The 26,874-nt window shown below is 39.9% G+C and overlaps 1 protein-coding gene across 5 annotated transcripts in view; it reads right to left on the bottom strand.

Moving 5' to 3' along the window:
- The window catches only part of chd6 (chromodomain helicase DNA binding protein 6), a 91,261-nt gene that overhangs the window by 3,426 nt on the left and 60,961 nt on the right, over positions 1 to 26,874 (bottom strand). For 3 of the 5 annotated variants that reach the window (XM_053498096.1, XM_053498098.1, XM_053498099.1), the window contains exons 22-36: positions 26,150 to 26,309; positions 21,066 to 21,155; positions 20,751 to 20,854; positions 20,517 to 20,646; positions 20,244 to 20,319; positions 20,103 to 20,154; positions 19,238 to 19,484; positions 18,583 to 18,791; positions 16,619 to 18,493; positions 10,063 to 10,208; positions 9,746 to 9,961; positions 9,165 to 9,638; positions 8,864 to 9,061; positions 444 to 581; positions 241 to 345 (exon numbers count right to left, since the gene is read on the bottom strand). In XM_053498096.1, the coding sequence (XP_053354071.1) occupies positions 241 to 345; positions 444 to 581; positions 8,864 to 9,061; positions 9,165 to 9,638; positions 9,746 to 9,961; positions 10,063 to 10,208; positions 16,619 to 18,493; positions 18,583 to 18,791; positions 19,238 to 19,484; positions 20,103 to 20,154; positions 20,244 to 20,319; positions 20,517 to 20,646; positions 20,751 to 20,854; positions 21,066 to 21,155; positions 26,150 to 26,309 (4,220 nt within the window). The remainder of the gene's footprint in view (positions 1 to 240; positions 346 to 443; positions 582 to 8,863; positions 9,062 to 9,164; positions 9,639 to 9,745; positions 9,962 to 10,062; positions 10,209 to 16,618; positions 18,494 to 18,582; positions 18,792 to 19,237; positions 19,485 to 20,102; positions 20,155 to 20,243; positions 20,320 to 20,516; positions 20,647 to 20,750; positions 20,855 to 21,065; positions 21,156 to 26,149; positions 26,310 to 26,874) is intronic. The other 2 variants (XM_053498097.1, XM_053498100.1) reach the window with 2 other exon arrangements.

Below are 26,874 nucleotides of genomic sequence, written 5' to 3'. Positions count from 1 at the left end.
ACAAAACACCCCAACACACCTCATACCCAGCCACTACCCCCACCCCACCCCTCTCGCACCTTCCTTCATGGTCTTAGAAAGAGCAGCTCTGAAAGCTAGCAGTCACATAAAATTTAATTGGTCAGGCTCTATTTTAAATCCAGGCTATTCACAACATTTAAACAAACATTTTCCAATCAAGTAATGTGAAGGAGATTTAGAGAAAAATAGATATAACAAAATGCAATCTGCAAGACTCACTGAATGCTTTACCACATCTGCCCAGTCAGGAGCCACAAAGTATTCTAAGTTTGCATCTAGCCACTGAGAGAGCTCCTTAATGGCTGGGGCCATTGCACCACCCAGCTAAGGGAGAAATTAAAGCATCAAAATCAGTGTTATCTCACACTGTTTATTGCAATTAGGGAAAATATTAGAAAAGGGCATATTTGTACAGTTCTTACTCTGCGACCTGTGTTCCTGTGCACTACTGGGACTCTTTCCTCCCCAGTCAGGGAATTCACATCCAACTTGGTAGGGTCTTTACAACGATGCCTCCTCTGCCTTGGACGTTCAGCAAAACTGTGCAACAAGCTTGCAGTCTGAGAGTTACAGATGATGAAGGAATTAGAAAAAGAATGATTTCAATTACTGTGCTTTCTTGTTGGCCAAACAACTCAACCTATATATAATCTTCAAAAACTGAGCTGTATGTTACTGTGTGTAAAATGTTTTTAATGTAACAACTGAAATTAGCAGTAACAGTAAACGTAAGTACAACGTAAGTTACAGGAAAAGTTTTTTGTTGTTTTGGCAATCAAATCCAAATAAAAAAAATTAATTAGTAACTGCATCTAAAAAAAACTTAATACCATGATTTTTTTTCTTTTTTTTGAAATTTAATCCAAAAAGTGAAACTCTAAAATACAAAGATACAGACATAACATTATGACCACTGACAGGTAAATAACATTGATTATCTTTTATTAGAATAGGCACTAAAGTGAACACTAAAGTTTTAATGTTTGGAAGCAGAAAAAAATGGGCAAGCTTAATGATTTGAGCAACTTTAACAGTCGAGTCATAGAGTCATAGCACTTCCAAAACTGCAGCTCTTGTGCGGTATCATGTTCCCGGTCCAAAGTGATCAGGTCCTACCTTGGTCCAAGAAAGAAAAAACGAAAAAAAAAACCGAAAAAAAAAACAAAACAGTAAACCAGCACCAGAGTTATGATCGGCCAAGATGACGTACACTGATGCACAAGAGGAGTGAAGGCAAGCCTGTGTAGACTGATCTAACAGAAGAGCTACTGTAGCTCAAATTGCTGAAAACCTTTATGCTGGTTCTGATAAAAAGCCATCAGAACACACAGCGCATAGAAGTTTGTTGATCAGGGTGCCCATGCTGACTCGTGTCCAGAGTCCACACAGGGCACGAGAACATCGGAACTGGACCACAGAGCAATAAAACATGATGGCTTTGTCTGTTGATTCATATTTTCTTGTACATTATGTGCATAGGTGGGTGGGTGTGCATCACTTACCTGGCGAACAGATGGTACAAGGATGCACTATGGGATGGAGCAAGACAGAGGAGGCAGTGTGATGCCTTGGGTAGTATTCTACTGGGAAACCTTGGGTCCTGCCATTCATGTGGATGTTACATTAGCACTTTGCCTTATTTATTTATTTCAAGCCTTTTTTGTTTTAATTTCTATGATTATGGCTTACACCTCATGAAAATCAAAAATCATTATCTCTAAATAATTTAAGTAAATTACTATTCATACAGTATAAATCTCACAGCCTAGTTCAGGACACGCAACCACCATCATGGGGAAGGCTACTGACATGACAGCTGTCTGTGGGATGATCATCGACACCCTCCACAGAGGGTCACCACTGAAAGGACTGGCTGTTTGCAAAATCAAAGCATACTTGTAAAGATGTAAAGCAAAAGGAAAGAAGAAAAAGGTGCACAAGCAGCAGCGATGAACACAGCCTTAAAGAGATTGGAAAGACTGAAGAACTTGGGAGAGCTTCACAATGAGAGGCTGGAGTCAGTTCATCAAGAGTCACCTCACACAAACATCTTCAGAAAATTGGTATCAAGCCACTAATGAACCAGAGACAATGTCAAAAGCTTCTTACCTGAGCTAAGGAATAAAAGAACCAAGAATTGAGTGCATAAATAAACATACTTTTTAGAAGTTGGATATTTCTATATTGTAAATACCTCGTTGCTTTGTCTTAGGAACTATTAATATATATTCAGATACTTGATTACTTTCATAAGCTGTTATCATGAAAATGTAAACAATAACAAAAAAAGGCCTGAAATATGTTTTTAAATGTTTTCAGAATTGATGTGTAATGGATCTAGAGTTTCACTTTTTAAATTAAATTACCAAAAGAATTTCAACAAAAATAAATAAATACAAAATGTTCTTTTTAGATGCACTATATTCAGTATTATTTACTGCCAAGGCCAATTCTATAATCAAGAGATATTTGAGATAACATCAGAGTTTTAGCTCTTTTTTCCTTAAAATTCCTCTTATGAGGTAAAATGTTAGGCTCAGTTGGGTTTGGTCGTGTGACTGACTTAGCCAGTCTATAAAATCTTGACCGAATGATGAAGTTCCTCCTTATCTCAATTGGATGCATTTCTCTGTATGTTTGCAGATAGAATATTCCTGTATATTTCTGAATTAATTCTTTCACTACCATCATGAGTTTTATCATGAATAAAGATTAGCAAGACTGTCCCAGAAGCGCGCACACAAACCTAACTATTGTTTTGAGTTTTCTTTTTAAATGTTGTTGTTTTACTTAGTGGACCTGTTTATCTGGTTGGTGGTACACCAGTGATTTATTTCTTTTTTAGGACATTCCAAATTATTGTATTGACTGTGCCCAATGCAGATAATTTTTCCTCATGTCTGGTCTTCACAGGCAAAACCCAGTGCTCAAATTAAATGGAGACAATCAGAGTTAAGTGTTCAAAGAAACAATTTAACTGGACGCATACTGTATGTGCAAAAAAAAAACCCACCTGTAATTCAGACTTTCAAATATTTCCATTCAAAAGGTCATGTGTTTTAGGTTAACACATCTAACTTTAAATATAAGAAAATAAAACCTGATCCAGTGCCTTATATTCAAATTTAAATCGCAAACACAAACGTCTCCAGTGCATAGCGAATACACACATCTTGTCATTCCAATACTTCTTGAGGAAACTAAGATTAATGTTATGCAAACTTTCAATGCCCTGCATACTGTACTTGAAATTCTTTTCCACTGTGCCTGCCATATTGTTGTAGGTATAAAATAGGGCGATAAAACGGTATCTGTATTTATTAAAGGTACACCATTGTTGATAACGGAAAAAAATGTTTGGTATAAAGCGCTATAGTTTTATTAAAATGCGGCTGGCTGATTGAGCGTGCGCCTTGCCTTAATCTCAACAGCCTATCAGATCCGCCGATGAATGAATGTGCCACGAGTGACCAAGAAAACAGTCAATAAGCTTATGCAGCCACGCCCTGTTGTGTCATCAACTCATGTCAGAATAACACACGTGAAAATGAGTGCCATGCAGCAGGGAGGAGATTGTGAATCAAAAATGATGCAAAGAAAAAAAAAAAGTCCTGGCCAAGTATGGAAAACACAAGCAAGGGTTAGGTTTGTGCTATGGAGAGGTACTCGGCAACAATGCTTTATGAAAAATCCAATATTTTCATAATGTTTATATAAAATGATATCGCGATTGCGTACTACATTGCCAAAGAAAAACTTAAACTTAGTATTTCATAAAGACTAAAATCCCAGCACTTTATAGGGAGGAAAACAGTGGAGAGCAATCTGCCGTCTGAATAAGCCGCACGTGTGACCCGTACATCAGCTTAAGTGTACATTTTAATGACAACTGGAATCTAAAGAGTAAATGCTTGGAAATAGCACATTTTCCTGGAAACACCACGGGTGAATTTATTGAGCAAAACCTAGCTGATGCTCTGCTCTCATGGGGTCTGAATGAAAGCAACCAATTGAGCATTACGACTGATAGCAGGGCGAATATGGTGAGCCATTTCACTCACCAACTGGACTCGGTCGCGGTGTTTTGGCCGCTTACACTCAGCTACAGTATCTGTGAGTAAAGTTAATTAATAGTTGCATAATCATCCACATATAGTTTCTTTATATGTAGTGCTACATGAATGCAACTTCCCAAGAGTGAGCAAGCTTGCAAAAAAAATAAAAATACCTGTGCATCCCAGCCACCAGCATTACCAGAACTTTTAGCATAGGGGTTATGCAGTCACATGTACAGTACTTGGGCAGCATTAAATCCAGAGATAGAGTGAACCAAGTTGTCTTTCTTGCTCACAATTTGTAACGTTGCAATGTACAGGTATATGTGAATAATGATGGTTGGTTCCTCTACTTGAAAGGTCATTTATGATTATTATAATTTGTTTTGTTTACCGAGTTTGAGGTTTACTGTGTATTGTTATTATTGACATCTTACAGATGTTGATCTACCTCAAAGTTTGCTTTAGTGTTCAGTGTGAAACAATTTCACACACTTTCCTGTAAGCGTGCTCTCGAGAGTACAAGTGAAATAAAAAATCCTTAGCACCTTGTTGGGCAGTTCAGTCCTTCAGATATCCAAGGTGGTAAAGACAGCAGGCCTTTCTTAACCACAGTGTTAATGTGATGGGACCAGGTCTTCAGTGATATAAATACCAAGATAGCAAACTGTCCACTCTCTCCACTGAGGCCCTGTTGAATTTAAGGGGCTGATAATTCCTGTCCTGGTTTAGGCTATAATTACTGTTTTAGGCAGCACAGTGTCTTGTGTGGTAGAAGAAAATTATTAACAGAGTTGATACTAGCAGAATCGCAATATGAAGCAAATCAGCATCTAGTTGTTGTGATATTGTATCTGTTGGTCTCTCATGATTCCCATCCCCAATTTTCAGTATGAAGTTATGACATTTAAAGTGCATTTTAGTAATAAAATATGTACCTTGCCATTGTTATCAAGTATGACTGGATTATTGTCTGAACCCACAGAAATCAATCAGATGACTAAATGCTAAGCATCGGTGTTCCATAATACTCTAGATAATGCAGCTCCATTTAAACGAAATTATTTTTGAGAGACAAAACTAGTACCCTAGCACAGCACTCAGTATTTCAAACAGCATGCAATAGGGGTGTCCTAAACATCATTTTTGCAAAGCAACTTTACAGAATACAAATTACAAAACTTTACAGAATTACAGAACACAAAATATATGGAAATGAGTTTGAAAAGTGTGAGGAAACATGTATATTATCAGATCGTCTCTGAATCGAGGATGATTGTGACCAAAAAATCATTTAAAGGTCTATGATACTGATGTAAGACAATGCTTCATCCCATGCATCCAAGTACACAAGACAATGGCTAGCCAGCAAAGACGGCAAAGGTAGAAAAAAGTTGACTTGGCCCCTTTGCTCACCAAATATGAACCCAATTGAAAACTTATTGGCCTGTCTAAGAAAGATTTAGAGCTAAGAGACGATTACATGTGTAAACTGCCTGTGGTCATCTCTCTTAGTTGCCTCAGCTAAAATTGGGAGCGGTCACATTAAATAGGAGGTACAATGGCAAATCTATTTACAAGGGTAAAAATGTTTTGGTTTGATGTTGAACTACAGCATTTGTTATTTTTTCATCATTATTTACTTTAAGTTGTGGGGTTATAAACTAAAAAAATGTATTACCCCACTGCATAATAATTGTGCACATCTATTTTTTGGATAAATCACAATATTGCGTGTCTAATAACTGATACTGTGTGGAAATGTGTTTGTTTTTGTGTTAAATGTAATATTTTTTTATTGTAGTTTATTTTAAAAGACACGACATTTTTTAAATACCTTCTTAAGAAACCTGTCCTTGACCCCGTCCTAACTATAGGCTAATAACGCTGGCTATGCTCATACTCATATAGGAATAAGAATGCGTCAGGCAGGATTTAGATCTCATCACACCACAGAGACAGCACAAGTTATAGTAGTAAATTATGTAGTTTATGATTAAAGTAACCAGTTTCTGTTTCATACCAGTAAAAGATCTTGGTGTGATTATTGATCCTGATTATAGATCCTAGGACAGTCGTTTTTACCCTCAGAGATATCGCTAAGATACTGTAGGAAATATAATACCACTACATGATGCAGCAAAACTAGTTCATGCTTTTATTACCTCTAGGTTAGGTTGGTTTATTCTAACGTCTCACCATCTGTTCCACTAGGTGAATAAACAAGCTCCAGTTAGTCCTTACAGGATCCAGACTATATGAGCACATCACCTCTATCTTATCCACACTGAATTGGCTCCCAGTGAAATATGCTATTCATTTAAGAATAATACTATGAACCTGTAACCATTCAATTTTCTCCTGCCACTCCTGCTGACTAAGTAAATTACTAGTAATCTATGATCTGCTACCCCTAGTTTGTCAAAAGCTGCATGCTACTTTTTGCTAAGTCATGTAATGAAATCTACAGTAGGAGGCAGAGTCCCAAAATTTAGTGAATAGACTTCCTAAGTGACTTTTGAGGAAGAGGTGTTTGGAACTCAGACATAGACTCAGTGTTTAAGTAAAAGACTAAAAATGTATTTAGTGAAATGTTTTATGTAGGGGCAGATATGGGGGACTCATGGGCATAGGGTTTTATGGTGAAAATGTTTGGATGCTGTCTTCCCCTCTCTCATGAGTTCAGATTTGCTGACAAAATGACTGGTTGATTTACTTCCTAGGGAGCCCTCATGTCTATGTTTTATTCTGGTTCTCCCTTTTAGTTGTTGTCATAGCTAGTTCCTGTGCAAAAACTATACATTAACCTTAACCAATATGTGACTGTGAGCATACCTAACTGCTCTCTCTCTCTCTCTTTCCTTCCCTTCCCCTATAACAAACCCAACCCCCCTCCAGACCTGCCTGATTACTCCTGGGCACCACTCAATGCTGAAGATGGCCTCCTGTGGTCTGCATGGGGATGCATGTAATAATTGACAGTCCCACTTATCATTAATAAAGAGTGATTTGGATTGTTATTCTGTGATTGCGTATGACTGTAATAGCTTACACAGTTTTCAGACTGAAACTGCCACAAACAGTTGTATTTTAGTCTCCATTAGTGAACAGCTGGAAACCTCTTCAGGACTTCAGGTTAATTAAAACACATTTCCTGTTACAGAATTTGAATTTTGACCATATAGCACACAGCTATAGAGGCAGTTTTGATCTCTAGGTAGGCCTTCTGATGATTATCAGAGATCAGGCCTACCAAAACAGTGTCATCAGTAAACTTTATGATGAATGCAGAGTTGGACATGGCTAGCCAGCAATAGGTGTGCATTAAGTACTGCAGGGGGCTCATTATACAACCCTTGGGGGCTCTGGTACTGAGGGTCAGGGATGGTGAGGCATGTCTGTCTTACTATTTGTGGTCTGCCAGTCAGAAAAATGAAGATCCATTACCACAGGGGTGGGCTAAGTCCCAGGTTCTCCAGCTTTGTGGCAAGTATGGAGGGAATTACAGTATTAAATGCTGAACAGTAATATATTGTGAACAAACAGCATTTTACCATAAATAGACTGCATTTGAGACCCAGGGTGTCACTCTAGTGAAGCGGTGATTGAGGCTCTGACCTACCCTGTTAAGAACTTCATCAAAGATGATGTCAGAGTTACAGGGCCATAGTCATTGGCGCAATCGATTTGGGATTTCTTCAGGACAAGAATGAATATATTATCACAGATTTGCGTGACCAAGATCTCTAAAGAATTTCTATTTGGGACACTATTGCAAAAATTTTGGAATGTTGGAAAAGCCTCTGTGACTGGAAAAATGCAGGGCTAGAAGTAACATCTGTGTTATTTCAGACAATGTGCATTTGGCACAAAAATAACTTATTTGCTATGTGTAATGAGGCTGGAATAAACATCATCCTCGAGGGCTTGAGGCCATGGTTATCTTCCAAGAAAAGGGTTGAATGCTCGCTTTAGTACAGGTCAGCAGCATCAGTGGTATCAGTATGTAGTGGTGAAGCAGGAAATCAGTTTGCGGATAGAGCTCTTTAACTGTCTATCCCTTACACTCCTTTTGTGTTTTTCATTGGCAACATATTAAGGATGCAGCCAAGGTTGGAGAGGTGTCCAGTATGTGGGGCTAGAAGTAACATCCCAGTTTTTTCCAAAGCTCTCTATGTACCAGTCAATCTATCCTCATCCAAGTTAATAAGCTGTGGGCAGTGACCAAAATAGGTGGCATAACAGAGGACCTTCTGCAGGGTTGCTGGGCTTATTCTCCATAAATGTACAAAGCTGATGATCTCAAAAAGCTTAGGTGTACACTGAATAACACCTGGAAAGGATGCCCTCGGTCAGATATTGGCAGACTTTCCCAGTTGGCTTGTGAACTGATGGGGATCACTCAGGTAAAGAGAATGTGAAACTGGGGCTAAAGAAATCTGGGCAACTTTTTAAGCCTGTTGCAATCACGAATCCACATGGATAAGTATAAGGAAATGAAAGATTGGATAAATGAAATTGTCTTAAAAATAATGACATATGTAATATGCATGTAGGAAAATTTTCAGAGCAAAATTTGAAGTTGCTAGTAGTAAAATCCTAAAACAAAGTTGAAAAAATGCCACAGTTGGTGCACAGTACCTGAACTGCATTATAAAATACGCAGGTTATGTAGGATTCATACAATCTTAGTGTGTTTAGTTATAAAACTCTTTTCAATATGTTTTATCTCGTTGCCTCACTTTAAGACTCCAGCAAATTTGTAAATTTCAAAAAGTCTGACTGACCGTTGCAAAAGCAGGAAGCTCCATTCTGTAGCTTGAGTTCTGTCTGAGGCACTCCATCAGTCCTTTACTGGCTGCCTCTCTGTCAACATTTGTGGTCAGTGACTCTGAGGAAGAGGTGACAGAAGGGGAAGGGGCGGGGCAGTCAGGCTGAGAAGAGGTGGAGGACACAATGGGGTGGTTGACAGTTTCTGGCTGCCCCTTAAAAAAAAAAACACAAGATTTAGTTGGCTGATTAATTACCTTCTGAAACTACACTGCTTTACATATATATCCACCTAACCATCATCACAATCTCCCTTACCTTTACTTTAATTGAGTTTATGTCTTGTTCCTTCAATCCAAGGTCAAGTGCTTCAACATTTCTCCTTCGACCTCTCCTCCTCCTCATTATTGAATCATCACGACGAAGGCTGCCATTAACAATCTGCCCCGTAACAGGGTGTACAAGTCCTGCTTGTAGAATACCAGCTATATCCAATCCCATCAAACCCTCCATGGAGTTCAGGTTAGCCATCTTGTGAGATGCTGATTGGACTGCATGGGTCACATGTCTCATAGATTCAGCCTCCCTACCAAATGTAATTTCTGTGGGTTTAGACAAATCCATGGCAGCTTCTTGCCACCCATTTAAGAGAAGGGTACCTCCATGGTGGGAGATGCCATGCTGTAGTTTGTCCTCAAAATCAATAGGTTTGACAGGCACCTCTGTGTTAAACTCAAACCCACACTTAGAACGCTTAAGTTCAGAAAGAAACGAAGGTGTTACTAACCGTTCCTAGAAAAAGTGAAAAAGAAATGACATACGTGTTGTAATTTTACAAAATAGCATACTCTGTCCTTATGAAGCTTTTGTTTTACAATTACAAAACTGTAATGAATTACCTTGTGTATATGGGGCATTGAGTGTGGAATGTTCAAGTTATGGTCTTGAGGTATAGATATTCTTGCTGGTAAAAATCCAGCTCTTAGCTGGGCACTGTTGGTCATGCAGGTGTTGATGGCTGAGTTGGGAGATTCATACTGCTGACTAGGAGAAGGCCACTTGCCTTTAAGGATGGTTTGGCAAATATTATCAATGCGGTTGATGATAACTCTGTCCTGAAAAATAGAAATGTGATATGGTGTTGAGGTGATTACAACATTAACACACACACAAAAAAAAAATAATTGTTTGAAATAATCAAACAAAAGACACAAACCTTGGGCCACTCAGAAAATGAGTAATGAGTTTTTTCTTGAAGCAACCGAGCGATGGTTGGCTCCTTGGAATCATGAAGACTGCCTGCCACCTCACATATGGATGGATCAAACTGTGGTGCCTCAACAAAACTATCTCCCAAAAAAGCTGAAGATGCATACACAAAAATAAGTAAAACAGCATTAAATATTGTTCTAAACCTTTTCATATAATAAAAAGAAAACTAAATTTTGAGTTAATCAAGTGGGATACATTTACAAATACTGCATGTATTTAGCTTATAAATATCATTTAATGTTGCTCTGTTTTCTATTTAAATACTGTAATTACTATGCATAATATAAAATATCTGACTGTTTACTGTTATCATCCCCCTTTTTTGCTATTAATAATTTTATTATTACTAAGTTTGTGGATTCACAAACAAATAAAAAAATGAAAAGGGGAAAATTATATTTAAAAATTATATTCAAATATTTTAAAATTTTGGAACAAATATACATTTTGCCATTTGGCCTCTGTACAGCACATTGAGTTGAAATTATGTGAGGTAAAGGCAACACTTTCAGCTTTAATTCAAGAGGTTTGACCACCGTGTGGTATTACCCATTCAGGAATAAGCTATTTTCATTCGCACACGCATTCTGAGGAGCTTCATGAAACAAACTAACCTAAAAACAAACCTAAGGACTGCCTCTCATTCATATGTGGTGCGGTTTTGAGAGCCACACCACAAGATGTTTTAATGTGTAAGAGCCCTGATTAGGAATGAAACAGAAGGCTGTGAGAGTGCTTGATAAGCATGAAGAAGACCTTTCCGTTTGGAGATGGCATGAGATATCTTTTCTTAAAAAGAAACAAAAGAAAACACAAATTAAACAGAGCTCCACCGTCTACGAGAGAACAGACAGAGCTCTGGAAATTAAAAAATAAAAAGTTTTATCCTCTCGGGGCATTCGCCCTTACCAAGGATTTATTCGAAAAAGTTTGTTTGTGCTTTGCACTATTGACTTAAACTGAGCGTGCACGCTGGACTGATGCGTGCCACTCTCTCTCTCTCTCTCTCTCTCTCTCTCCAGCGTCTTAGGCTACGTTTACACTGTCAGGTAAATGTGACCCAATTCCGATTTTTTGCTCATATGTGACACATATCCGATATGTTCTATGTCCGTGTAAACAGGAAAAAAACGCATGCATTCCGATATTTCGAGATCGGTTTCAGGCCTTCTTCATATGTGGAAATAAATCAGATATAAATCAGATATGTACCAATGTGACTGTCGTGTAACCAGGCAGATCGGATTTCCTGAGTCATTGTGTTCTGTACGTCATTAAAACTGCGACTTCTTCGCGGTTTAATGATGTAATGTTATTTTCCGGTGGAAGCGCGTGTGGAATTATACCATTAAAAAATCAGTATTTGGTAAATATGCGCAGGCTGTAATTATGGCGTTTTTTTCTCCTCCGTTTTAAAACCATGGTGATGTTTCGCGGACTTTGCATATATCGCAGAGCGTCAAGCCTTTGTCTACTGTATCTTGCCTAGTGTGTAGTGCATAGTTGAAAGAACGTGTAAACAAACGGTCAAAAAAAAAATCAGATAAAGGCAACAAATCAGAATTGGGCATCGAGACCTGCAGTGTAAACGTAGCCTTAGACAGGCAGAGGCTGGGGATTGCCTCTGTCTCTTAACAGCATATTTTGTTTTTCTGTTTTTTCTTTTTCTTTCTCTGGCCCTGATACTAACAGGATCCTTACATGGACATGCTGCCAGGTGTTGGGTGTCCACACTGATTGCGGCGTTGCCTGGCAACCGTGTGTATACAGATGTTACTCATGCGGTATTCTGGTTTTACTGCCATGCCTCACGGTAAGTGGCGCAATATAATTATAGACTGCCCCAGACCCCCAATAAAGCAAAAAACTGCACATTCCAGGGTGGCCTTTTATTGTGGGCAGTATAAGGCAGTATAAGTTCATCATATTGAGACTGTGTCTGTTCCCTGAGCTAAAAACTAATTTAGAAAGACTCAGAAAGTCTGTTTTAGTAATTTAATTAACATAAAGACCACAAACTTGGATCAGACTGAATGCTCAGCCGGCACCTCTGATCTGAAGCTAGGACTGTTTAATAATAGATCTCTCGCATCTAAAGCAGTTATAGTTAATGAAATTATTACAGATCAGGAATTTGATATACTCTGTTTAACAGAAACCTGGATTAAACAGGACGAGTATGTAGCTCTAAATGAAGCTTGTCCTCCTGGATACAGCTACATACACCAGACTCGGTTAACTGGTAGAGGAGGAGGCGTCGCAGTTATTCACAATGATAATTTGACTATTGTACAAAAACACGGACACAAATTAAATTCATTTGAAATTCTTTATAGTAATATAAGTGTATTTAACTATATTAAGTCAGCTCAGTCGATCCCGCTAATTGTCATTTACACACCTCCAGGGCCATACTCTGAATTTCTTAGTGAATTTGCAGATTTCCTCTCAAACCTAGTCGTTTCTGTAGACAAAGTGTTAATTGCTGGAGATTTTAATATTCATTTTGAAAACCCAGAAGACCCTCTGAGAACAGCATTTATGTCCATACTGGACTCGGTAGGAGTAAATCAGTGTGTAGTAGGACCCACTCATAAAGCAGGTCACACTTTAGATTTAATAATATTATTCGGATTAAGTATAAGAAATTTATTCACAATTCCACTATCTGAAGTTTTCTCAGATCACTATCTTGTCTCAATTCAAGTGTGTCACAGTAATAATGTACGCACAGCGCCGCGCTACCATATGAAACGTACATTCACATCAACTACCAAACAGAGTTTTATCAGTAATCTCCCAGAGTTCCCAACTTCGATTAGATCACCGTCTGACCCCAGAACTCGATCAGGCGACTGAATATTTAGAGTCGACATTTCGCTATACCTTAGATAATGTAGCTCCAGTTAAAAGGAAAATTATTAGAGATAAGAAACTTGCTCCCTGGTATAACAATCACACGCGCACTTTAAAACAGACCGCTCGGAAATTAGAACGTAAATGGCGTCAAACTAAATTACTAGTATTTTAAATAGCATGGAAGGAGAGCATCCTGAACTATAGAAAAGCTCTTAGTGTAGCTAGATCAACATATCTCTCCACTCTTATAAAAAGTAACAAAAATAATCCTAAATTCTTATTTAATGCCGTAGCCAAATTAGCCAGAAATAAGACCACTGCAGAAATCTCCACAACCACATTATGCAATAGTGAGGACTTCATGAACTTTTTTAATAATAAAATTGTAAATATTAGGCATAAAATTGAGGTTTTGAAACCGAACAATGTAATTGGTGCAGATGTTAATCTAGCCATGTCAGATCAGAACCTAGAATACTTTACTCCCCTTGAAGAGAATGAACAATTTTCACTCATCTTTTCTTTAATTTCATCAACCTGTATATTAGATCCTGTACCGACACATTTTCTTAAACAGATAGTACCAGCAATAACAAAACCCCTGTTGAGAATAATTAATTCTTCACTCAGCATTGGTTATGTTCCAAAATCTTTTAAATTAGCAGTTATTAAACCAATAATTAAGAAACCTGACCTCGACCCCTGTCAGCTGTCGAGTTACAGGCCAATATCAAACCTCCCCTTTATCTCTAAGATTCTGGAAAAGATAGTAGCGGAGCAGCTATGCTCATATCTACATAGAAATGGCATACATGAACTGTATCAGTTAGGATCAGCCTTATCACAGTACAGAAATAGCACTCGTTAAAGTAGTAAATGACATCCTATTGGCCTCTGATCAGGGTTGTGTAACTATGCTTGTATTACTTGACCTCAGTGCAGCTTCTGACACTGTTGATCACGCTATTCTTCTTCACAGATTAGAAAATGTAGTAGGAATTAAGGGTACAGCCCTCTCCTGGCTTAGATCCTATCTGACCCATCGTTATCAGTATAAAGACTTAAATGGTGATTATTCTGCATGTTCTCTAGTGGAGTTTGGTGTTCCGCAGGGTTCAGTTTTAGGTCCACTGCTTTTTTCCCTTTACATGCTTCCTCTGGGCAACATAATGCAGAATGCAGAGCAGCGAGAGTCCTCACTAGAACCAGAAGATATGAGCACATCACCCCTATCTTATCTTCACTCCATTGGCTCCCTGTGAAATTTCGCATTGATTTTAAAATACTACTCTTGACATATAAAGCGTTAAATGGTCTCGCGCCGCAGTACCTGAGCGAACTGCTAGTGTCTTACGATCCGCCACGCCTACTTCGATCAAAGGATGCAGGCTGCTTGTCAGTACCGCGTATTATGAAAAATACAGCTGGGGGCAGAGCTTTTTCTTACAAAGCCCCAAAATTATGGAATAGTCTTCCAAATAGTGTTCGGGACTCAGACACAGTCTCAGTGTTTAAGTCCAGGCTAAAAACCTATTTATTTAGCCAAGCATTTTTATAAATAGATTTGCCATAGGTAAAGGAGCAAATCTGGGGGACTCATGGACGTAGAGTATTATGGTGAACTGGTATATTTGGATGCTGTCTTCCTCACTCTCATTGATCACTCAGGTTTGCTGACGGTGAGGTGATTGTTTGCTTTACATGTCAGGAAGCCCTCATGTTTGTGTTTCCTTCTGGCTCTCCCTTTTAGTTATGCTGTCATAGTTAGTCCTGCCGGAGTCTCTGCTTGCACTCTACAGTTAATATACATTCACATTATACATTGTGTGACTGTGACCATACCTAACTGCCATCTCTCCTCTTCTTCTCTTTCCCCCCCTCTTTCTCTTTCCTCTCTCCTCCTGTCTCCCCCTTTCACTCTTTCTCTCTCTCTGCCGAGCTACACATGTCGTTCCTGAGCTGCCAGTGATCCAGACTCCCACTGCCCTCCGGACCTGTCTGACCCATCCTGGTGCCCCGCTTCTGGCTGAAGATCTCGTCACATGGATGCCCCGTGTGTCTCTCTGGGATGCGTCTGGTGTCTGGGGATGATTCTCTCTACCTAGAAAATGGTTCTGGCCTTGACTGGTGTTGGCAACTGCTTCTCTGGGGACTTGACAGTTCGATAGTTCAGGACTGGAACTTCTTACAAGTCTACCTGGGTCTTCAATAACTACCTGGACTCCATATTAACATCAATTAACATCAGCTATTATAGCTGAACTGCCTCCCACCCTACACACTGTATAAATGCAGATCATTTACTGCTTTCTGTTTCACCCAAATGAGGATGGGTTCCCTGTTGAGTCTGGTTCCTCTCAAGGTTTCTTCCTATTACCATCTCAGGGAGTTTTTCCTTGCCACTGTCGCCCTCGGCTTGCTCACCAGGGACAAACTGACCATTTTGATTCATACAAATTTACATTTTATACAAACTTAAATAATTCTTTTGACTGTGTAAAGCTGCTTTGCGGCAATGAAAATTGCTAAAAGCGCTATACAAATAAAATTGAATTGAATTATAAGGTCTTGATGTGGCACACCTGTGAGGTGGGATGGATTATCTCAGCAAAGCAGAAGTGCTCACTATCACACATTTAGACTGATTTGTGAACAATGTTTGAGAGAAATGGTAATATTGTGTATCTGGAATGAATTTTAGATCTTCTAAGTCCATCTCATGAAAAATCGGAGCAGAAACAAAGGTGTTGCGTTTATATTTTTGTTGAGTGTAGTTGCATTATAGGGATCTTCACAACATGATGCTTTAACACAGTATTACCCAAATATCAACATGGTGCAACATATCCTATATCCAGCAGAAGAATGACATAATTATGCTGGAATCAGAGAGACAGTAGGAAGAGTTGCCAAATCAACAATTTTATACATTCTTAAAAGAAAAGAATGGACTGATAAGCTCAGCAACACCAAAAGTTTAGAAAACAATTGAAACCCCCTTCCTATGGTTGGAGACCATAAGTGACTACTATGGATAAGTCATGAACACTGCTTTGACTTGCATTTGATGCAAACAGTTATCCTATAATGGCTTATGACAAATGCTTAGAAAGTTTTAGCACTGCAATTGCCATGAAAAGTTTTGTATAAAAAAATATCTAAATAGTCATCATTAACCTCAACAGACTGGACTTCATCTTAAAATGCAAAACCTAAAATGCATTTACTGCTATAGAATTGCAATTGTGGTCCTATAGCATGTAAACCATATAGCATATATAAGGTATTTTATTTACTGTATGATTAAGCTAGCCAGGATCATCCAAATGAGGATGAGTTCTCCTTTGGGTTTGGTTCCTTGCAAAGTTTCTTAGGGACTTCAACAAACTGATAAGCTTTAAGCATTGCAACAATATCCAGTATGAAAAAATTCCTAAACAGGTAATTTAATTGAATTATTTTTTTAAAATTAATTAAACTAATTAAAGCTGAAAAGCTACACTTTAATTACCTCTTAATTTTCAAATTTTAAGTCTATTGTAGTGTACCAGATTGCATTTGCTGTATTTATTTTCAGCATTTCTTAATCAATTACCAAGTAAGAACAGCTCCCATGAATCTTTGAAATTCATGTACTTTACCTGTTGTCTTTGTTTCCTTTTCCTTTGTCTCATCCTTCACTTCCGCATCAGCAGCCTGTTCCAGGGGTATGGTCAGTGTGGTGCTGTCAGGTTTGGGTTTGACCTCTGACTCCACTGAACCCAAGAGTAACTCCTGTTTTATGTCATGGTCAGCTTCATGGTCTGGGAACAGAGCATTGTCTGGGACTGTGGTAGGAAAGGTAGGAAACAAAGGAAATGAAGAAGGCAAATTGTCGTGGGAGAGTGTGGGGTTGGCTGGGCTATTCTCTGTTAGTTCTGACGAATTTTCAAGGGGTTTTCCAGAAGCCTCTTTTTCCAATATTTTTTCATTTGGGTCTTGGGGAGATTCTTCAAGTAGTTCCTCCAGGGTTCCTTTGCATGGAATATCATAAGGTTCTGGTAAGGGCACTTTATCTGGCTCCATTAGGAGTTTTTCACAAGATTCTTTCAAATACACTTGACAATTATCCTTCAGTTGCTCCTCACTTGCCATGTTACAATCTACCTTCAATGGCTCCAACTGATTTTCCATCAGAGTTTCTACAGTGGACACATTGTTTGTTTTGCCTTGAATTTTGTTTAGCTTCTGATCTGTTTCTAAATTACTATGTCCACCATGTGATGTTTCCTCTTTCTTTAACTGATATTCTCCATGTTCTGTTCTATCTTGTGAACAAGGGTTACAATGTGTAATTTCCGAATCACTCAGCTTTGTTGTTAGCTCCTCACTAATGGACTCTGCTTGGTCAATGCCTACATCTGAAAGTTGTGGAGCAACATATTCAGGTGGACTGGCAGACAAATCTGGCTGTTCCATGGAAGTCTCTCCAGCATTCAGATCTTTGAACAGCATGAAGCTTGGTGCTAGTGGTTCTACATGGTCACTTTGCGAAACAGAACTGCTTAAACAGCCTGTAAGTGGGTCCTCCCGTTCCTGTCCATCCTCAGACTGAGCTGGGTCCAGAAATTCTGTTTCCAGTGAAGGTTCCCCCAATATAGGATCACCTTCATTAAAAATGTCAGAGGTTTCAGTATGATCTGAGCTTCCCCATGGGGTCTGAAGTTCATCAAGTTCCACAGAAGGGGCCATTAATCCAGTCTCTTCTGAGGACCCCTGTTCTCCCACAAGAACGTCATTTCGAAGTTTCCCATCTATTGAGTCAGTCATGTCTCCTTGTGTTCCAGTAATGTCTCCGTGTACATCATATGAATTTAACATACTCTGACCAGCTGAGGCAGAATTGAATGGAAATCCACTGAAGGACTCTTTGCTAGTTTTGCTGTGAAGGGAGCCAGAGGCCAAGCCTTCATGCTGTAAAGACCCAAGATCCAAAGGGTCATTAATTGTGGGACAGTCCAAGAAGCTTTCCCTGGAGTTTACTGGTATAGCCAAAGTGCTTTCTGATTCAGATGCTGCTGCTACATCTGAGGTTTGGTGGTGTCCATGCGGATGTATGTTGTGCTGCATTTGTGTAGAGTGTAAGGTATGATGATACTCTGTGGGCTGAGGAGAATGGCAGTGCCCCAGACAACAGTGTTGATGGGACAAGCTTGACACCATGTTTCCATGGTTTTCTTTCTGGATCTGATTACGATAGGTCTCCAGAAAAGACAAATTAGAGTCATTTAATATATAGAAGTCAGTGCGGCTGAGACCATGCTTGGCTACACCAGTGAGAAGATCATGGTCATGTTTGCCACATTCCCACCAAACAGGCAAGTAAAGACTAGGACGACACAGCTTTAGTCGCTCATCTAGAAGTGGATGATGCAAAACCTGTTCGCGAACCTTTCGCATGAGCTCAATGCGGTACAACGTACGAGCAGCTCTTTCTTCAGTAATGGGTTCTATGCATAGAGCAGGGTCAACCAGACCTACATGGTAAAACAACAGGCAAAAAATACAGTTTACTTAACAAGAATAACCCATCCAATTTTTCATTACTTTATCCATCCATCTTTACCTTCATCCTTCCTTGGGGGCAGTCTGCAGGCAGTACGACACATAGACACAAAGCTCCAAAAATACCTCTCCAAGCTTTCGTCTGTTTTTCTCTCCAAACGCGCAAACTGACGAAACTGGCGCCAGTCAAATACCTTTTTTTCTGGGTCATACACTACCCCAAATGATGACACAGTACGGTAGAAATCAGCCTGTTCACGGCGTGTCCACCTGTTAAATTAACATACCATAAAACTTTGTGACAAATTATTCACTAAAAATCGTGTTTAATTTTTTAAAACCAACACAAGTCTTAGTAATTAGTTTTTGGTTTCTTATGGCTTTAAAACAAAGTAAACTTAAATTGGTTTCTTTGTTTACAGATAACATAATGGATACAAAAGCAAGATTTTCAAGTATCCCTTTAAATAATAATTTTCACTATTTTTGAAAAATGCCAGACAATCAACCTAATAACATGACTATGAAGGATTGATGTATAAACAACATAAATATGGTGACTCTGGAACCTGGAGAGTAAGGAAGTGTGTCTAGTGTATGTAACCTGATAATGTGTGTGGGTACATTCCTGTAATGTAAATCATTGTTGCTATATGTTGCTTTATAATTTACACCTATAAAGTTAATAAAAAAACAGGAAAAATCTGATATTTTACCTTCTTTGCCACTCAAGGAAAAGTGGATCAGTATTTGTTATACAGCGTCGTGGTTCATCACCCAGTTGCCAGGCAACAGGCCTAATACCCTCATGCATGAGAATTTCATGACGGAATGGCTCACGCCGTGTGTAGCGCTGATAGGCAGTGATGAGACGTCGTAATCTTGCTGTGAGTGCTGATGCTGTTGGCCATAATGCCTGACTTGGCTCCACTAACTCCTCAAGTAGTCCATCTGGACGAGTCACTACATCAAAAACACATTGCTTCTGTGACAACAGCACATACCTAAATATTAATGATGCCCTATAATATCAATGTTACCCTATGCCGCACATGTTTGGCTCCAGTGTCTGCAGCAAAAGTGACTGTGCATCGGCCTTTGTGAGCTGGCTCTAAACTAGCTGAGTGGTACCAGATAATGACAGACTACCTGCTGCATTGAATGCACTTTTTCCACAGTGCAAGGATTTTATTTATATGTTTTAGGTTTAAAGAATAAAATTAGAGGAATTTATTTCAGGACTGTCTAAGTGCAGGATTAAAAACAGTCTTGCACAAACATGTACTCTTCATAAAAATTAATAGGGAAGTGACAACATTCCATTAAAGCTGTAAGTATGTAAATATAATTAATATCTCCAGCATAGTTTTGCACAATGAAAAATATTTTTACACCCAAAAAGTACAGTTAATCTGGTTTCTTTACTGTTAAAATGTTGCATTGCTGTTAGGTGCATTTCCTTATCATCAACTAGTGATTGTATTAGTCGACTAGTCAACCCCTGAAATTTTAGATATGTATCTTTTACTGAAAATGTTAAAACGTCCAGCAAAAACCTTTCAGATAAGTCTTAAAAAATACCTGCAAGAGAACCGTCATGTTTCACTTTGTCTTCTGATAAAGAGTTCACCTGCTTTAAAGGAAACATAATGGATGTTACATCAACATGTATGCCATTTAAGATTTTTTAAAAATATTATTCAATTAACAATTAATCATCACCTTTTTTTCATCCTTGTCCTCTACTGCTTCTGGCTTACTGTCTACTTCTTCTTTTACATCATCGCTCTTGCTTAGACTGCAAAGCAATGAATAAAATTAGTCATATTTCGGCAGCTACAACAAATTACAAAGTATGAAGTAAGTAAACCTAAAATAAAATTATTTCATATAAATTAATTTAGTGTTCCCTATGTTTAAGCCATAACTAATTGTTTTAAAAGCAAGTAGTCGACTAAAACACAACCCATCCTATTACTGTCCAGCACAATTAACCTGTCAGGTACATCTGGTGCAGCCTCAGCACCTCCTTGTTCTGCTGTAAGTGCAACGACATCTGGCATGCCCACCCGCTCTAAGAAACAGAGCTGAGGATCCGCTCGCATGGCATTGTACCGTTCATACCCTACACGATGAAATGCACCAGTTAAAGACACAAAATTCATACATAATACATAATATGTAAAACATGTACTAATTAAATCCTGTCCTTTAACTTGTTCAACCTACCATGTTTATGTACCCCAATAAGCAGAGACTTATCTGACTCAGCATCCCACCATCCAGTAGGGATTTCCATGTAGTCAACATCTGGAAGGGCCACCTCTAGTTTGCTACCAAACACACACACACACACACACACACACACACAACTGATGATTTAACTAATAAAAAATATAAGAAAATTAAAACAAACAAAAATCAAAGCCAGTAGATGAGCCATTGCTTTGACTAAAACTTTCTGAGTGGAGCTTTCAAAGTTTACACACATACTTAGCACATATTTTTTTACATGGAAAAACAGTAGGCTGGAAACGACAGTACCTTGCTGGGACTTCCTCTAGAGCCTGACTGGCAGCCTCGCCAAGTACTTCTGCCTTAAGGTAATAGAGCATCCGCACCCTCAGCAGCACTCTGTACACAGACATAGCTTTAGTTTACATCTGTGGCCAGGCTGGAGTGTAACCATACATATACATATATATCTACACACTGGATTATTGTCAGTCCTGAATGAAGACAAAATTGTTTGCTCTTGCTTATAGTAATAATAATAATAATTTTTGGTATGTCTTGCTATGTCTTACTATGCTATATCCCATCCTGGGTTAGGTTCCTGCCTCGCTTTCAGTGTTCCCAGGATAATCTTGGTACACACTTGTTTTTTAGAGCACCTTAGTGTTCGTCTACATCATGCCAAGAAAAAAAAGCCATCAGCCATGACCTCATGACCATGCTGCTCATCAATCTGGGAAGGGATATAAAACCATCTCCACAAAAAAAAATGAAGAAAGAAAGAAATAAAGACAAAAATCCACAGCAAGAAGGACAAATGGAGAGCCTTCAAGAAAGTTGCAATTTGTCCCAGGAGTGGGCACTCAACTCACTCACTCATATTCTATACTGCTTTATCCTGTATTCAGGGTCGCAGAGAACTGGAGCCTATCCCACGAGACTTAGGGCACGAGGCAGGGTACACCCTGGACAGGGTGCCAATCCATCGCAGAGCACACACAAATACAGTACACTCACACACTCATTCACACACTATGGGGAATTTGGGAATGCCAATTAGCCTAACCTGCATATCTTTGGACTGTGGGAGGACATCAAGCAAGGGAAGAACATGCAAACTCCATGCACACAGGGATGGAAATCGAGTCTGGCCAGGAATCGAACCCAGACACTGGAGGTGCAAGGCAACAGTGCTCCTAGGAGTGAGCATTCCAGGAAATTCTATCCAAGGTCAAAACATTTAGAGCTTCATACCTCTGTAATGCTTATGTTTATAACATGATAATCAGACGAAGTCTGAGCAAGAATAATAATAATTTTTTTTATGTTTTAAAAATGACATCATAGCCTCCGAGTGGCGCAGTGATAAATCGCCCTATCATCCAGAGATTGCAGGTTCGATCTCCGGGTGATGCTGTTACCTCTTACAGCCGGAGGCCTAAATAGAGCTGATTGGCCGAGCACTCACAGAGGGAAGGGATGAGAGGTAATTCGTGCGCCCACATTAATCATGGCTCTACAGCCAATCAGGGCGTCTGTGAGCTCGCGCACGCGGAAGGAGCGGCTAGCGCTTTCCTCCGAGTGTGTTACTCCGCCCCAAACGGTGCGTGAGCAAGCAGTTCAAAAAGATGCGGTCAGCTGGGGTCACACAGTTCGGAGGAAAGACCTGATAGTCTTCGGCCCCTTCCGGCTGAATGGTAGTAGTAGCCTTAATGTGGGAGCCCCCTAGCGACAAAAAAATTTAAATAAAAAAAATGACATCATAAAAACCACAAAAGTTCCTAAACAATATTTAAAGTAATTAAAGTACTAAAAAAACCCAAGAGATGTTTGGTCATATGGTCATAATGTCTCATAATGTCATAATGTCTATGATTTCCTGTTTAGCTGAGTTATGTAGCTCTTTAATAAACCACAAGGTGCTACTTGGACACATCATCAGTGATGAACCCTCGCTCGGGCGACCCAGCAGGGGGTGATCAGCCCACGACTTGTGTCCAAGTGGCCCACTACTCCACGGATCACCCCTCCGGATCCATAACCATCTTGAGGCCTTTCTCAGCAGCCTCTATGATGTTTTTTTCTGCACAGCTGCCCTTTTACTCCAAGGAGTTTAAGCATGCGGGGTAATAAATTCAATTCAATTCAATTCAATTTATTTGTATAGCGCTTTTAGCAATTTTCATTGCCGCAAAGCAGCTTTACATAGTCAAAAGAATTATTTAGGTTTGTATGAAATGTGAATTTGTATGAATCAAAATGGTCAGTTTGTCCCTGGTGAGCAAGCCGAGGGCGACAGTGGCAAGGAAAAACTCCCTGAGATGGTAAGAGGAAGAAACCTTGAGAGGAACCAGACTCAACAGGGAACCCATCCTCATTTGGGTGAAACAAAAAGCAGTAAATGATCTGCATATATACAGTGTGTAGGGTGGGAGGCAGTTCAGCTAAAATAGCTGATGTTAATTGATGTTAATATGGAGTCCAGGTAGTTATTGAAGACCCAGGTAGACTTGTAAGAAGTTCCAGTCATGAACTATCGAACTGTCAAGTCCCCAGAGAAACAGTTGCCAACACCAGTCAAGGCCAGAACCATTTTCTGGTTATGAATGACCCGCGAAGCCCTGGCACCCAACCTCCACTGGCTCGCAGCGAGCTTTCCAGCCTTTGTTACAGCATTCCACCACTATCTCGGCTTATTTGGCCCTCTTACGCTCATGGGCCTCCTCCAATCTGTGTTCCCAGGGGACAGTAAGCTCAACCAGGACCACTTGCTTTGATGTGTCAGATGTTAGCACCTTATCTGGGCGCAATGAAGTGGTCAAGATGTATTCTGGGAACTTGAGCTGTCTCCCCAGGTCGGCTTGGAGTTTCCAATCGTGAGCAGTGTTGAGAAGCCCTCCAGGTGGACTTGGTCGTGGTACATCATCAACTCCCTGGCGCATGTGATCTTGAACTCTTTTGACAGGCCGCTGATGGGAAGCTGCAGAATGGTGGAATGGCCATACAGGGCAATGCTGCTAAGGGATCGAGGGAGCCCAAGCCACCTCCAGAGGAACTTGCTGATGGTACGTTCCATCGTCTCCACAATGGACATGGGCACCTCGTAGACAAGTAGGGGCCAAAGAATATTGATAGATCCAGATTTTAAATTTTCCTGGTAGCACCGACTTGTCTATTCCTGCAAGCCATATAGTCAGATCAGCCCTGGTTTGCTGTAGGGCGTCTGTGTCTCTTAGGGAGCTATTGAAAACCTTGCCCAGGCTCTTGACAGGTTTTTCCATCACTGATGGAATTGGTGTCCCTCCTATGGTAAAGCGGAACTGGTCAACCACTCTGCCTTTCTTTAGGACCAGAGACCTGGATTTGACAGGCTTAAAGCTTATTCTCACCCAAGAGACGAGTATTTCTAGCCCCTTGAGTAACTGTCTACAGCCTGGAACAGAGGTTGTAGTCACTGTGAGGTCGTCCATGAAGGCTCTAATAGGGGGTTGATGAGTGCCAGATTTTGATAAGGGTCCTCTGCACTCCACCTCTGCTGATTTACAATCATGTTCATAGCCAAGGAGAAGAGTGGCACTGAGATGGTGCAGCCTGTTATAATGCCCTTCTCCAGGCGTTGCCAGGCAGATGTTAACAATCCCGATCTTACCCTCAGTTGGAAGTTGTTGTAATAATCCAAAATGAGGTTGGTGATGTTCTCTGGCACATAACGTCTTTTCAGTGCGGTTTCGTCCAGCTTGTTAGCAATGGATCCCAAGGCATTTGTGAGGTCCAGCCAGGCATCCCGGTATGCCTGGGACTCCCACCTTCTGCACTGAAGTGTCGATGTAACCGTTTTTCAACAGGAATTCCATTAGCCGTTGGGACAGTATCTTAAAAAAGATCTTTCATTTGACGAACAACAACGAGATGATGTTACTGGCCTCCTCTTCCTTGGGAATCCAGACACCTTGAGCTGACCCCCATTGGGCAGCGACCGTTCCCCTTCGCCAGATCACCTTGATGATCCTCCAGAGTCGTACGAGGAGCTTGGGGCACTGCTTGTAGACTTTGTATAAGACTGCCATTACTGCTTCCTTGACCTCTTTCAGGGTGGGCTCTGAGATGTTAAACTTGACCGAGGGCTCTGGCGGCTTAACCAGTGCCTCACAAGGGCCCAGTTCTTGTTCTCTTAAAGGGTCACCAAAGGTGATATTGAGGTGGTGATTGATCTCTTCTACAGTACACGACAAGTTGTCACTCTTCTTCTGTCCCAAAAGTCGCTTGGTGAAGCTGAACAGGTTGTTGATGAATGCCTTGCGCTTCTTGGCCCTCTCTTTTCCTTTCTTTCTGTGCCACTCGGCTCGTTTGAGTGTGACAAGCTTTGTTCTCACGATCTTCCTGAGCTCAGACAAAACACTTTTCTCCTCCTCCTTTGCTACTCTAAACTTGCGCTTGAGGGTTTTTAGCTCCTGCCTAAGCTGACTGATCTTGTTCTCCCGCCGGTTGGGTCTTGCTGATTTGCTACCCGTTGACCGTTCTGCCACCCCAAACCGCTCTGCACCTATGGTCATTATGAGGGTGCACATAGCGAGGAGTTTGTGGTCTGCGTCGCCCTTTGATGTTGTTTCCATGATCTTATCTATGTCCTCGTCCAGCTGGGGCCACTCCTTGCTGTTGGCAGCAGTCCACCTCACCCAACGGTGTTCTGGTTTTCAGCTCTGCAGGGGGACTGGTGCAGCTTGGAGGTTCCGGGCACTGTGGGGTGACTCCGGGCCTGGCCCCTCCTCCGTCTTACTAGGGTCAGTGACGAGCACTTTGTTACTAGTGCGTGCCACTACACCTGTACGTTGCCTTACTTGTCCTCCCTTCAGGCAGCCATCTTGGTCTGATGAATTTTTAGACCTGTTGAGTTTTTGCAAACCTTGCCGCAAAAGCAGACTGTGCTCTTTGTCGTATATCCATTAGCTAAGTTCGTTACCAGTAGTTCTGTCCGTTTGGGATTCTCACTCTCCCCCCCTCTTGGGGAAATAAACATGAATGGGCACAAAGACCACATTTCCTTCTTCATTCATCCACACAGAGAAGATTTCAGAATTAAATATGACCAAAAAAAAAAAAAATCAAAAAAAAACTGAAGCTATATCAGTAGTCGCATGGAAAAAAAACACAATGGAAAAGAAAAAAGTTTCAAGAGTTGCAGAACTTGGGGCGACCACATCTCTAAATCTGCATGTCAGTGATTTTTCTTGTTTTATATGATGCTACATATGATGCCCTTTCTTTTTCTATTTACCAATGATATTTTTTTGTCTGTATCCACATTATTTTTTACATATATATTAAACTTTTATAACATTATTATAACAACTTCAAATATAATGACAACACATAAAACATTTTTTTAGTCTCACTTGTTACAATGCTGTTTGAGGTGTTTCTTGTAGCTGTCATCCTGAAGTACTACTTCTGGGTTACAATGGACAAGCCAGTCAGCATTTTTTAGCTCCGGAGGACTTAACTGGTTCTTCATTTTCTTACCCTTACGCCCCCTGGGTACAGGAACAGACAGTCCTGCACAGAAATAAAGTCTCTATGAAAATCCAATGACAAGATATGAAGCCAATGTTCAAAGTTTAGATATTATTTTATTGAGCACAGATATAGCAATGCTATATTATAAGGAGTTACACAATAGTAAAACTAATTGTTACAGTGCTCCTCCAAGTACAACAGGCACCATTAATGACTTAAGGGAATTACCATGTTAAAAAAAACACAAGCAATACATAAAGCTTTAATAATTGTGCAAACAATTCAATTAGATTCAATTTTATTTATGTAGTGCTATTAACAACAATCATTGTCGCTAAGCAGCTTTACAGAATCAGAAACATACACACGCGCAAAACATTAAGTACTGTAATTTCTCTTGATCCACATCTTTATGCAGAATTTTATGCTCCTTAATTTTCTTAGGTTTGTGAATAGCGACTCTCCTCTTCTATTAACAACCGGTTTACAAATGGGTCAAATACGGCAAAGGAGATTATCATAGCAAAAAAAGTATTTCAGGGTAACAACAACACAGCATATTGTATCGTATTGTTTTACACAAGTCTCTACATTTAATAAATTT

Source organism: Clarias gariepinus, chromosome 6, assembly GCF_024256425.1.
Source record: "Clarias gariepinus isolate MV-2021 ecotype Netherlands chromosome 6, CGAR_prim_01v2, whole genome shotgun sequence".
In the NCBI taxonomy this organism is placed as follows: Eukaryota; Metazoa; Chordata; class Actinopteri; order Siluriformes; family Clariidae; genus Clarias; species Clarias gariepinus.
This window is presented reverse-complemented; position numbering and strand designations above follow the sequence as displayed.